General features: G+C 43.1%; 1 protein-coding gene across 1 annotated transcript; it reads left to right on the top strand.

Moving 5' to 3' along the window:
• The first annotated feature begins 256 nt into the window (after positions 1 to 256).
• On the top strand, positions 257 to 1,300 carry ptf1a (pancreas associated transcription factor 1a). Its single transcript, XM_046053064.1, has 2 exons — positions 257 to 863; positions 1,098 to 1,300. The coding sequence occupies exons 1-2, from the start codon at positions 257 to 259 to the stop codon at positions 1,298 to 1,300; spliced, it is 810 nt and encodes a 269-aa protein (XP_045909020.1).
• Positions 1,301 to 13,362: the final 12,062 nt, after the last annotated feature.

Raw genomic sequence — 13,362 nt, 5'->3', positions numbered from 1 at the left:
CAGTGGAGGGCAGGAGGCGTGGCGTTCTGGGGGATTATCTCGAGGTGCGCTTCACGGACCGAGCTGTGATTGGTTGGCGCTCCTGGCAAACGGCACGCGACTATGGATGTCGCTATAAAGAACACTCGCGTGCCGTTTCTTCAACTAAAACAACTGTTGACCGTGAGCAGCTAAGAAAGAGCAACAAGTTCATAAAAGGAGAAACAACGTGTCATTGTTCCCGCAACAACAGGAAGACGCAGCAGCGCAGACAAAGATGGACAGTGTGCTGGACCCTTTCTCCGGACTCGACTCTTTCTCGTCCCCTCCTTATTTCGACGATGACGACTTTTTCACCGACCAGTCCTCCAAAGACGGACACTTGGACACAGATGACTTTTTGGATGACGATGTGGACTTCCTCACCACTCATTTCCAAGACTATTACAGCAAAGACGGCGGCAGCAGAGTAGCTCCTCACGATGGAGACTACGATATGGGAAACTTGTCCTTCTCCTCCTCGTCCTCCACCTTCTCGTATGGCTGCGCCGACAGCACCCCGGACCTGTCCCCTCACGGCGGGCCCTTCCTGAAGCGCAGGAGGCGGATGAGATCTGAGATGGAGATGCAGCAACTGAGGCAGGCGGCCAACGTCAGGGAGCGGCGGAGGATGCAGTCCATCAATGACGCGTTCGAGGGGCTCCGTTCCCACATCCCGACCTTGCCCTACGAGAAAAGACTCTCCAAGGTGGACACTCTGCGGCTCGCCATAGGCTACATTAACTTCCTCGCCGAGCTCGTGCAGTCTGATCTGCCCATTAGAAACTCCAGTTGCGAGACGCACACGCAACCGAAGAAAGTCATTATCTGTCACAGAGGAACAAGTAGGTCCATTTAAATATCATATCTCTAATCCAACTTGTTTTTTTCTTTTTCGAGACGGTGCATTAGTCATGGTGAAAAAGATGCGTAGATGTTTTCTCTCTAAACACCTGTCTTCCTCCTATCCAGAAACTTCACGCATTTGGATTTATGCGAGCCGAGTCCTAGTGTTTTGATGAAGGTGATGAAAACAAAAAATCTGATAGTAATGTTCTTGTTCTACTTTCTTTTTCCAGGATCTCCGTCTCCCAGCGACCCGGACTACGGCTTGCCTCCTCTGGCAGGTCACTCTCTGTCCTGGTCGGATGAAAAGCAACTCCGGGAGCAGAACATCATCCGTACCGCCAAGGTCTGGACACCAGAAGACCCCCGAAAACTGCACAACAAACCAGGCCTCACAGACATTGAAAACGAGCCTCCTTTCGGCCTTGTGACCTAAACAGAAACACCAGAGTCGTCCTGACTCGTCCTGTAAGACGCACATTATAAATGTGAAGACCGTTGAGTGGATTAAGTTAATACTCTTAATGTGCACTCGAAGGCGCATTATAAACACATGAGTACCATGTGAGTTTACTGTACACTTTCCGATATTGTATTCAATGTTGTACATAGTTTTATCACGTTGATAATTTTATTTTTGTAATTCAGTCAACTGGCAATCATGTATTTATTTTATTTTATTTTTTTTTTTACAAGTGATAATATATGTTTTAATTTAATTGCAATGAATGTGAGGAAAAAGTATATTGTTGTACAATGATTTATATTTATTTTTACTCTGCAAATAAAAGCACTTAACAAACTATTTATTTATTATTGTTGTTGTCTGGTCAAAGATGAAAAAAGATGTTCAGCATCGACATGTCAGCAGCCTGTACGCCTCTGCCTCAGTGTGTGAATGATGTGATGTAAGAAGTAGAAGATTATACTTTATTAATCTAACAAGGGGAAATTCAGTACAGACTTAGGCCTACTATTTACCTTATAACAAACAAGTGGAAGATTTAAGTAGTACTGAGCAAAGCGCTGATGAAATCCACGCGATGTGGCTGAAAGCTCAAGGACCTTTTGTCAGACTAACAACAAATGTTTTTATGAATCTAGGCTCTGGAGAAACTTTTTTTTCCATTCTAAAACTGAGCATAAATGAACCACAAAAATGGTTTTGTTATAGTTCATCGCCAGCCATCAGCTCAAAGACGGATTTTATGTCAGCATATGTTGGACCTTCAAATAACGGATGTCTATAAAACATATGATTTCTGTCAGATGTAACAGATATAGCCTAATATTAACATATTATTATTATTATTGTTGTTGTTGTTGTTGTTGTTGTTGTTGTATGATGCTGGTGCAACCCCGTCAGTAAACAAAAACTAATACAGCCCAATACTGTAACTTAAATATGTAAATGGTATGCTAATCAGAAAACACGGTATACCCACAACAGCTGATGGTGCTTAAAGCGCACGCGGGCGTGCACCAGTATGGTGGGGGCTTTTGAAAGTTGCTCTGTGCTGCCAGGTGCTGCCGGGACAGATTTTCCCGTAGTAGCGGCATCCTTCCAACATGTGTCCCTCGGCCTCCTCTGCGGCCGCCCCCCACACCACCAACACGCTGCCGCATATATGAACCATGCGGGCCCAAGAGCTGCAAACACCAGGCTGAGGCGACCTGCGAAGTACTGCCGAGAGGCCGCTCTCAGGATTTAAAAACCTTTGGCACCACAGGTGGGTTAGCTCCTATTGCTATTTATCAGAACTATTATTAGATTTTGTCATGTTTGAACCGCTTTACAGCCAGATTTCAGGTAGGCCTATAGCCTTTTGTTGGGATGCCACATTCTTCTGTAGTTTCACATCACTTATTTATATTCGGGGAGCTCCAGTATCTCTTTCTCTCTCTCTCTCTCTCTCTCTCTCTCTCTCTCTCTCTCTCTCTCTCTCTCTCTCTCCAGCAGACTGTCCGGGTCCTCTGTGAGTCCGTCCGATCCTCATTACTAGCGCGACAGGACCATGTAATCCTATTACAGCCATTAGAAAGTCAAATGTTAGCGAGTCAATGCTGGGCAACTTCATCTCTTTGGCAGGAGGGCTGGGTCCACTTCGACTGTGCGGCAGCAGAGCCGGGGGTTAAAACAGTGGTTTCATTGTAGTTTCTCGCACCTTAACGCCGTATTTGAGCAGTTGATGGTTTTTAGTGTGCGGAGCGCAGAACGCCTCTCAGCACCCTTTGGTACGGTCGCAGCCAAGCGGAAAGGACAGGCTGAAATACTCCCGGCTATCTTGTCACTCCGGCTACGGGCTTGGCAAGGCTTAAAAGGACGCAGCCATTTAACTGTCTGACAGGTTTTAGCTCCTTTAGTTCTCAGTAGGCCTGGACATTGGAGGACCACGCCAAGCGGTAATTTGGTTGAAAAAGGCTCGGCGCTGAGCCCAAAGGCCGCGGATCACACACACGCAGCGCATTACAGTAGGCCGGGGCAGAGCTGTACAGTGCCGCAGGGAATGGAAATGATTCATCCCAGAATTCTAACGAAAATATGCTGACAACACATTCTGATTTCTAAATGTAGTCGGAACGCTGAGGGGGAAAAAATCTGATTTTAGCCTGATTTCTGTCAAATTTCAGAGAGAGGAAAAACATTTCAGATATTAAGTTGTGTGTTTGATATTCAGGCACAATTCTAAGGAAATTGGATATACTTATATATTGTTATAAAATAGAACTGATATAGCCACATTGGATATAAAGACAGAAAATCCATGGGAACAGCTACAGCAGAATCATTGTTAGGCCTATACACCAGAGCTGCTTTCTTTAAAATGAACGTATTTACTTTGAATACGTTTGTACATTTCGTTGCTGATATACATTTGCTCACATGTAAGTCAAATATTGGACTTAATATGCTGCCTAAATATGTTGATACTGCGTCACTGACACCTTTCCTTGATATATGCACTAGTTGAAGCACTTTAAAAGTGCTCTCTCACTTTCAAAAGTGCTTCAACCTATGCTAACAACAACAACAACAATTCCACAACGTCTTACTATTCTATTACATCTACAATGTTTCTAGCTCAGATGCTACTTAAAACATACCATCATTTAACTTTTACACCATATTGTGCTCTATGCTGCTTTAACCCTTAAATTCACTTCATTTCACCTGAACATGAAAGGTTTTAAGTGTTTCAAACATTATAATGAATATTTTCCATGACGTTTCAGGTGTTACATGGGATTACTATAATAAATTTCAAAAATTATACAAGCCACTTTTGAACCAACAGTTGAAGGACATTTGATGTCTCAATGTAGGAAGATGCAATAAGGGAGCCCTTTTACGCACCAGCGGATGTGAGTGTGTGTAGTGGTTTGCATTCATTGATGAAAAAAGAATGAAGGCAATAAAGGGAAAAGGCTATTAGGTCTGAAATTTCTGCGGTGATTAAAAGCAGTGTAGGTGTGAAGCTTTAGTTAATCAGCCTTGACTGATGCCCTACGAGGTTGTATCGCCTCTAATGCTGTAAAATCCGCTTTAAACCCTTATGTTAGCGCACTGGAAGAGCCACAAATCGGCTTGTTCTTTTCTTTCCAACATGGCATCAGGGTGCCAGCTTTGAGGCTGACCTGGCCAGACTCACAGGTCCTGATCTGTGGGCGCGGTGAGCCGTTGGTAACCAACAGGTGTCTGCTGGGTTCGCAGTGACAGAGGAGGCTGCAGGAGGAGCTGAGTGGCAGGGAGGGGATGTAGCCGGGGCCATTCTCCCTTCCGGTGCGCTCTTTTCTTTCAGACTTTACCTTCAAATCTAAATTACATCTTTATGAGCGCGTCCTTGTCCCGCTGAGACAGATCGGTCTCCGCCGTCTTCTCCGGGGATGCACCTGGTAGTTCAAACTTTGTCTCTTTTCATTACCTTGCGCCTGAGTCCCGGGACAGCAGCTGCCTAAAAGCAAGCAAAGAGAGAGGCCCTTGCAGTGTCTTCGAGACGGGTTGGCACCGTTATCCACGTCTTTAATGTTCCATCAGCCTTTGTCCAGGACACAATATGGCAACTGTAAAGCATGACGTTTTGCAATAATAAAACACATTTTCAATGATGTGACACCGGGATGAAAGCTCAGCCAGGCTAAATGTGTCCCCGCGTTTGTTTTGTGCGCCCTCAGCCAATTAACAGCGAGATCTTTTCGCTGCGCCTTGATAAGCCAATTAAATTTATGTCTTCTATTTTTTTCAAGGAGAGAAAGGAGGTGGATTTGGTGTGTTCTCCTCCTCTGAACGGCAATTTTCTTGCCATCACCTGGTGTTTTCTCCACAAGAGAGCAAACTGTCCCGGGTGCCCCCGGAACCATACGGCTCTCACCATCCTGCACCATTGTTTCCCGCGTTGATCACTCATTACAGGGATTCAACAAATCCTCTATTAGCTATGTTTTGTGTCATATTTTCATCCGCAAGATTAAGCAGATGCTGCGATTGTAAAATCTAAACTGTAGGGCTACTCAGGCTGAAAGAGAGACGGGCACTCTCTTGTTGAGAACGAGGGAAAGAAAAAAGCTTTGGGCACATCTTCAGAGGAATAAAACATTTAGGAGCCATAAACAGACTTCAACCTGCTCTATTTCAGCCTTTGTGTTGTTTGTGAATAATTAATGTTAATAGGGACAGGTTTGTATACTTTGAATGCGGGACCACAGGTGCGGAGTGACAGGATGAATAACCGGCCTTGATTTTTGCCAAACCTCGAGGGCTCTTGTGCACGGTCTCCAAGCTGATGGAAAATATTGTCATCTCTTTGATTCGCAGCATTACTTTCACCGAGAACAAAGCCGGGTGATGAAAAGCTTATGTTGGAGTGAAACGGGCAATGACGGTGGCCGCTTCAGACTCCTGAAAGAAAGAGAAAGGGGCGAGTCAATGGCAATGCGCGCTTCTGGTTTTGTGCGCAAGTGCTCCATCTAACTCAAATAAAGGAGCCTTTCCAACTTTAAAGGACCACTTTTTGCCTTTAATAAAGGCTGGACGGCTGTAGCCATTAAGCATATGGTGCTAAGGAGCTGGTCTTTTGTCACAGTGAAGCCCTTGAGATACGAACTTGTGTTCTTTCCGGGATATTTAACTTCTTTAAAGCGCCAACTTTATGCGCCGGCAACAAGTGGCTCTGGGGCGCACAAGCAGCTTTATCGGGTGGCTAAGACAGAATAATTAGAGGGAAAATAATTAGAAGAGGATTTTAGTTCTTTCTGACACGCACTGTCGTACATTTTAAGGAATTTATTTATTTTTTGACCACGGAGAGAAATGCGTTACTTTGGATTTGTTCCAAAGGACTGTTTGTTTTTTTTGGCGCTTTTGGCGCACGAAAATCCATGGCAACGCATGGACGGACTGGGAGTAAAATGAGTGCGCATGGAGAAAATTTTACCTCTCTTAGAATACTGGATTAAAATAAGCCCAATTTCACAGAAATGTAATCTTATGATAAAATGATATACTGTAGTTTACGATTTAAACGTACATTTCAGTCAGAGGCGACATCTAAGAACGCGTCATATTCAAATATACTTAGGAGCTTTCTATAAAAACAAAAATATCCATATAAACTTTGATTTTGGGTGCAGTGTATTCGTGCGTAAAAGCTGAACCAGTGTTTCCAGTTTTGCCTTACTGCGTAATGATAAGTCTGCTGCGCGCTGGTTTAATGCAACTACACTTGGCTGCATCTCACTCCCCTATGAGACCCCCAGAGAGATGTGATGTACCGCATTGACCAGTTCTTTGTCTTATGTATGACTTTAAGGACAATCTAATGTGTTACAACACATAACAAGTTAAATATATTTTTCAACATTACAATAAACCTTACCTAGCAAAGCCTAAATAACTGAATAGGTTTTATATTATTTTGAGAATATACGTTCTTTGAAAGGTCTGGTCTGGTTAGAATTATTTTTTGAGTTTTTCCTTCCTCTGTTATCTCCACCTTCTTACATTCTGGCCTTAGAAATAACTGAATGCTCATACCGGTAAATTGTGTGTGTGTGTGTGTGTGTGTGTGTGTGTGTGTGTGTGTGTGTGTGTGTGTGTGAGAGAGAGAGAGAGAGAGAGAGAGAGAGAGAGAGAGAGAGAGAGAGGGGTCGTGTGACGGAGCCAGCTGGCCACTTCTGGCCCCTGAAAAACCCCCCTGGTGGACGGAACACGGCGGGCTGACCTCCGCGCCAGAGGACGGGAGATGTGCCTTTGACTGAATTAGCCATAAAGACGTCTTGCTATGATCTTTGTTGCGGCTGAAAGCAGGGTGGATATGAGAGGCAATGTGCACAGCTTTTGCGTGCCCCATCATGAAATATTACAGTCTATTCAAGAGGAAGCTCATTTGAAAAGATATGGAAATGAATCAGTCTGACTTGGCTCTCAGAGCAGACCAAAAAAAGCAATAAATGAACAATTACATATAATAAATAAGTAGGTAAGAACTTCCATTCTCAGGGAAACATTATCTCAGGATTTTAGCAGTGATTCATGCAGCGCGTAACCCGCACGTGTTGACAAATGATGCATTTTCTTTTTGACTCTTCCTGGAAAAAAATCCCTGAATAACTCAACAAAAAAGTGATGAATTACAGATATGCTAATTTCAGTCACGGCCGTTTGTACGTGTGCTTCTTCATCAATCTCCTACATTCTGCGCTGCTGATCCCCGTCGTGCGCTAGAGGACACTCAACCCGTTTAGACCGGGGCTCTTTTGTTTGCCTCCAACACTGACTTCAGCCTCCAGAGAAGGGAAAGGTTTTTTTTTAAGTTTTATACCCCCACCCCCACGCCCATCCCTTGCTCTGTCAGTTGCCAGGATTCAGAGGTGTAAAAGCATGCATCATTTTTCACCAGCTCTCCGTTTTGATATCGACAAAAGCTGCTGCTATGGAACAGCCTCTCCGCTTGTTCGCTGGCTTGAACTTCACTGATGTCCGACTGCTCTCTTTTCCTCATCTGAACGCGGCGCAGCAGGGATGGATTTGCAAGACAAATGCAGCTGTGTGTGTGTGAGGGAGTCAAGTGGCACAAAAAGGCCGTTTCAGTCAGCCGACGGCATGGAGAAAGTCAGCATTATGCGCACGTCAAATCAATCAAAAACAAAAGCCCGCATGCAGAAAATTCGGAGTTTATGGTGTTGTAATGTCAGCTTATTTTTGTTAAATTGCGAATACCGCAAAGCAAACTTGTTGGTGTAGTCCAGGAAGTTGGTCAAAAAACTCGAAGGACCTGCTGGCCTTGTGGGTGTTTTTCATCCAGAATACAATCTAAATAGAAAGAGTACAGTCAAGACCTGCTCTATATGAAAAGTGCAATGAGATAACTTTTGTTGTGAATTGGAGCTATATAAGTAAAAATTTAATAGAAATGAATAACCCAGCTTCAACCCCCTCCTCTTGACAAAGCCATGTAGCAAATTTCTCTGCGTTAAAATGATCCTCCAGTGATCTACTTGAAGCAGGGACAATTATACTTAAGTTGTGCTTTTCTGTTTTCTAAAAACAGAAAACCACTTAGTGTTGACAATCACCTCCATGAGCAGAGAAGAGAGAGGAGTCAGCGTTGGGATGTTGACGTTTCTCCATCCAAGCGATCTCCTCGTCCTTGGATCGGGCAGCTAGGAGGGGAACCTTGCACCAAACCTCATTCAGAAGGGCCAATGGAGGTGGAGCTGATGCAACTGGGCAGCCACTATTTGGCAGCGTTAGATCTCCAAACGCAGCTGTCTCTCCTGTGGCCGTACCGGTTACTTCCTAGTCGCCTGCCCCAGACATCCGTTAAACTGGCAGATTCACTAGGAGAGAGGACTTTCATGCCATTCTCTCCTTGCTCCCGTTCCCAAATCCAAGCACAACTCACCAGTCAAGGTCAGTCATGCCCTCTCTGGATTCAGGTGCAGATGAGAGCTTTTTAGATTATGAGGTAAGCAGCTAAATTTCCCCTTGAGTAAGTTAGACAAACCGTACTTAATAATTGTCACCATGAAAGCACTCATTTAAGTTGATCCAAAATAATGTTTTAAGTTAGATGAAGAAGCTTTTTGGCCACAATAAAACACATTTCTAAGTAACATGAACTTAATAATTAAGTTGATCTCTGCAAGTGGCTAACTGGCTAACATAGCTACTTGTAGTTTATAAACGTAGCTATCCTACATGCTAACCAAAGCGGTGGCCAATGGGTAATCCCATATTAAGTTAGCTTGCCAAGACGTTTTCCCTGGCTGCCTGGCCACCTATTACGCCCGCATTTAAGCTTACTCAATCAGTGACAGGCTACAGCTACTAGCTAACTTTACCTTGGCACTCAGACTGTACTATCAACACTGCTCAAATTTCAGAGTAAGGACTTCCAGATTTCGGTATTTGGTTACAGTAGGCATTCACCAACAGAATCATGAGCGAATGCAAATATGTGTAATTAACCATAAAATTACTTACCATTCACCACATTATGCTTCAATGAGTTTCAGCTGTGGCCCTGTGGTCACTTGTCTGGCCTTGAACATGCCCGCACATGCAGGAGAGGGAAACTGTGGGCCGTTTACACGTCATCAAATTGTATTTTACGTTAACAGAAATTAAAATTAAATTATCTTTTGATTAACTTAAAATGTTAATTAATACACAACAATATATATGTTTAAGTAATGACTAAAGGTCCCCTGAATCAGTTTTTAGAGTGCAGTTTGTTATTAAAATTGTAACAAACTTTATCATGTGTCTCTTCATTATACTCCCACACAAAAATGCTGGTTTTAATGGTCAAGTATAGCCTATAGTTTTTCATTAGATTCCAGTCAAATCTGATGTTCATTTTTAAATGTTGCTCATGGATCGTGGTTACTAAATAATGATGCCAGTCCATCGCTTGTATGGCGTATATGTCAGCTGGTTAATTTGCCTAATCTTCTCAGGTGTGGGTACTTTTGGTGTAAACTCAGCTCAGATTGATCTATTGACTTACTGCATGGCTCAGCTTTCCCCAGCAGCCACCTGTATAGTTTGTCACGTCCTGGGGTGTGTTTCCCAAAAGAATCGTTGCTAACTCCCTTGGTTGGAACTATACAGTTGCGACGCAACCGTTTCCCAAAAACCTAGTTCAAACTATGGCGATAACTAAGTTGGTAACTTACATGGTACAAACCATCGTTAAGCAAGGTGTTCCCCAAAACCATAGTTCCGACGAACGTTCGCAAACATTGTCATTAAGTTGCATTGTTCAATCTACAGCTTCCAACCAGTGGTTAGAAGCTCAGTTCATGGTGACTACATCACAGATATATAATATTGGGATATAATTGGGATGGTGATGGCGCATAGATAAGATGCTTGCCTTTGGTCTGGGAGACTGGGGTTTGATTCCCACTGTGACCCATCCACCATTGTGTCCCTGAGCAAGACACTTAACCCCTAGTTGCTCCAGAGGTGTGTGACCTCTGACATGTATAGCAATTGTAAGTTGCTTTGGATAAAGGCGTCAGCTAAATGAATAAATGTAAATATGATAAAATTGGTGGCCACCCCAGTGGCACATGCATGAAATACTATACCCTGTCTATATTATGTAACTCTTGGTTTTGAGTTAAAAGGTGCTTAGCAGCATATAAGTGTTGTCATATTAGGATCTGGACTGTGATTTTTATTTAAAGAGAGGCCTCTGATTTGTTTATTTAGATGCCTATCACATTTCTAAAACGGTTCAGCCTGCTGCTGCCAGTGTGTTTTTCTCTGGAGGTAATTTAGCGACAAGCTGCAGAAGACAGAAAAGTCTAATTTATTTAATATACAGACAGTCAGTAGCCTGGCTAGTTTATGATACTTTTGTCAAGTTTTGTGCATTGTACTGTGTGTAAGAGCTATATGCGTCTGCAGACAGCAACAGGTTAGGTTACCATCGCTAACAGCAAGCTAACGTCAAACAGACACAGTCCCACTGACAGAGCCGTGCCGGACCTGATAAGCACCTTTGGCTTCGAGGAAGACCATCCTGTGCCTGTCTTCATCTTTCTTTGAGGATTGCAAAACATGAGAACAGCGGGAGTCATCTGGACGATGCTGTGAAACTGGGCTTAAAATTACTTTAAAGGGTAAACTTCACTGCCCAACACAGGCGATCCATTGAGCAGCAAACAGGGGGAGGAAAACAGCTACGAGCTCAGTGACAGTCAGATCGTAACGTTTACTCTATCTGTGGAAAATGTTCAAACAGCACAGTGGGGCCGCAACGAGTCAACAGACTCTGAGAAACCCAGAAGTATAGTAAGGTAAAGTAAGCTGTGTTGAGTGAAAGCATCTTAAAGCATAAAATGCATCGAATCAATCCCTGAGAGCTTTCGTTGCCATTATGTCAAAGATAAATAAGAGAACTCACTGGCATCGAACCCGTGTCTGTCTCAATTGAATGCTTTCCCAAGCACAGCCACTTATCGCACTCTGAGCTATTCTCAAGACTTTAAAATTTGAAAAAGAGACTTTATGAAAATTTATGTTGGCTGAGCAATTCATAATAGTGTTAAAATATTGAAATGAAGATACTTGAAGATTAAACCTATTTTACTACATGTTTTGTAATCGCTAGTTCTCAGTTTTTTCTTCTAAAATGTTGCTATTGCTATACATTATATATTTAGGTGAAATAAAATTATTAGGTTATATATTATTGTTGTTGATTTTCTTGTTATTGCCAGTATAAACTACAATATGAAAAGCCTAAATAATAAGTCAGCATAATAATGTCACTTAATATCGGTCAAAACTGACATATTTAAGCATAATATGACAATGTTTTGTGAGTTTCCCGCTGTGAAAGTCAGACGAACATATGGAAACATGTTAGTTCAAACTATGATGCGTTTTATGGTGGCGCCTCTGATGTGAGATTTGGGGCTGTACTCTCTTAACGCTCGGTTCATGATGACAGAATGCATCCCTGTGCCTTTTTCTCTCACCATCTTTCTCCCGCAAAGACAAATTACGACACTGGGGACAGGGAGCTTCTGGTGGTGAAGATGGCTTTGGAGGAGTGGCCATTGGCTGGATGGAGCTGAACAACTGTTTGAGGTATGGACTGATCATAAAAACTTTGAGTATATTCGTTCCACCAGATGATTGAATTCATGCCAGGCAAGGTGGGCTCTGCTCTTTGGTCGTTTCCACTTCACCATTACCTACAGGCCAGGGTCCCGCAATGCCTGACACATTTTCATGCTTGTTCAGCAAGAGAGGATTCCTCTTCTCCCCTGGACACGTTGGTTCCCAGTTGTTGTGTCGTCGGGCCAGTAACCTAGAGGATCAAGGAGGACGTCCAAGGTGGCCTGTCGCTATCCACCTGCCCTCTTGGAGACCTGCTTCCCCTTTGCCTCAGCCTAAGACTGTTCTAAACTGTTGCATTGGGTTCTGGCTGCTTTTGGTTTCTGGCTGCTTTTGGTTTCTGCCACCATTCCTGACAGTAATATACTTCCCACAATAGTGATGGAGTTAGTTGTAGGCATAATAGGAGGAATAACACATGTTGTCATTTTCAATAGGTTAAGTAATAATTGTCTAACAGTTGCTTCTTGTCTCTCTGCAGCTGAACCCCAGCCGGCTGTGCTGTAAGTCAGAACTCCCAGTGGCTGGTGGCCAGTGTTGACTGGGAAAGCTTCCAGTCTCCAAGGGACTGTGATTAACCCAGGAGCGTTCAAACACGGCAGGAAGCCCTCCACAACCAGCCACAGCTATTTATTCACTTTCCAATGAAACCAATTACTTTTAGAGCGAGCCTTGGGGCTGACACTATATGTGTTGTTCTTGCAGACCAATAGAGTATGGCTGTGAAAGGAGAGGCAGACGTGAAGTAGGAAACCCTCCTGAGCTGCTTTAACAGGCTGTAAAATATACCTAAAGTCAGTATCCATGGGAACTCACTAATGTCGGAGAGAAGCCTGACTGACACACACGGCCTTTTATAAAACTATAAAGTTATTTTTACTATGTTTTATGACTCATCTTCTAATATCAAAGCTGTTTTAGAGTTGTCAAGGCATTGTCTTTTTGTAGCCAAGGATGAATAAACATTTATACATAAACCCAGTGTACACACCTTTTATTTTACGCATTGTGCTTTTAAGACTGCAGAGCATTAAAATGAGCATTGAATCCAGATGGTAGTGTGTTTTACTTAGTTAAAGCATCTTAACATCAAAAGTCATATATTAGGGGAAACTGGGGATGGTTATAACATCAGTCAGTTGTAACACGTCAAATTTCTCCAATCAGAAACAAGTACCAAATCACCTGATTCACTCTACACATGCTCAGTTTAGCCCTTACTCCACATGGGAAAAAGTAGCATCCTGTGGCAGGCACAGCCAAATTTAGAAGGAACTTCATTTATTTTGTTATAGCATTGCCTGTGTTGTAGTTAATCTCATCATGTTTATTATGCGTCACGTACGTGTAAGACCTGTAAGCTT

The sequence above is a fragment of the Micropterus dolomieu genome, linkage group LG06 (genome assembly GCF_021292245.1).
Source record: "Micropterus dolomieu isolate WLL.071019.BEF.003 ecotype Adirondacks linkage group LG06, ASM2129224v1, whole genome shotgun sequence".
Lineage (NCBI taxonomy): Eukaryota > Metazoa > Chordata > Actinopteri > Centrarchiformes > Centrarchidae > Micropterus > Micropterus dolomieu.
This window is presented reverse-complemented; position numbering and strand designations above follow the sequence as displayed.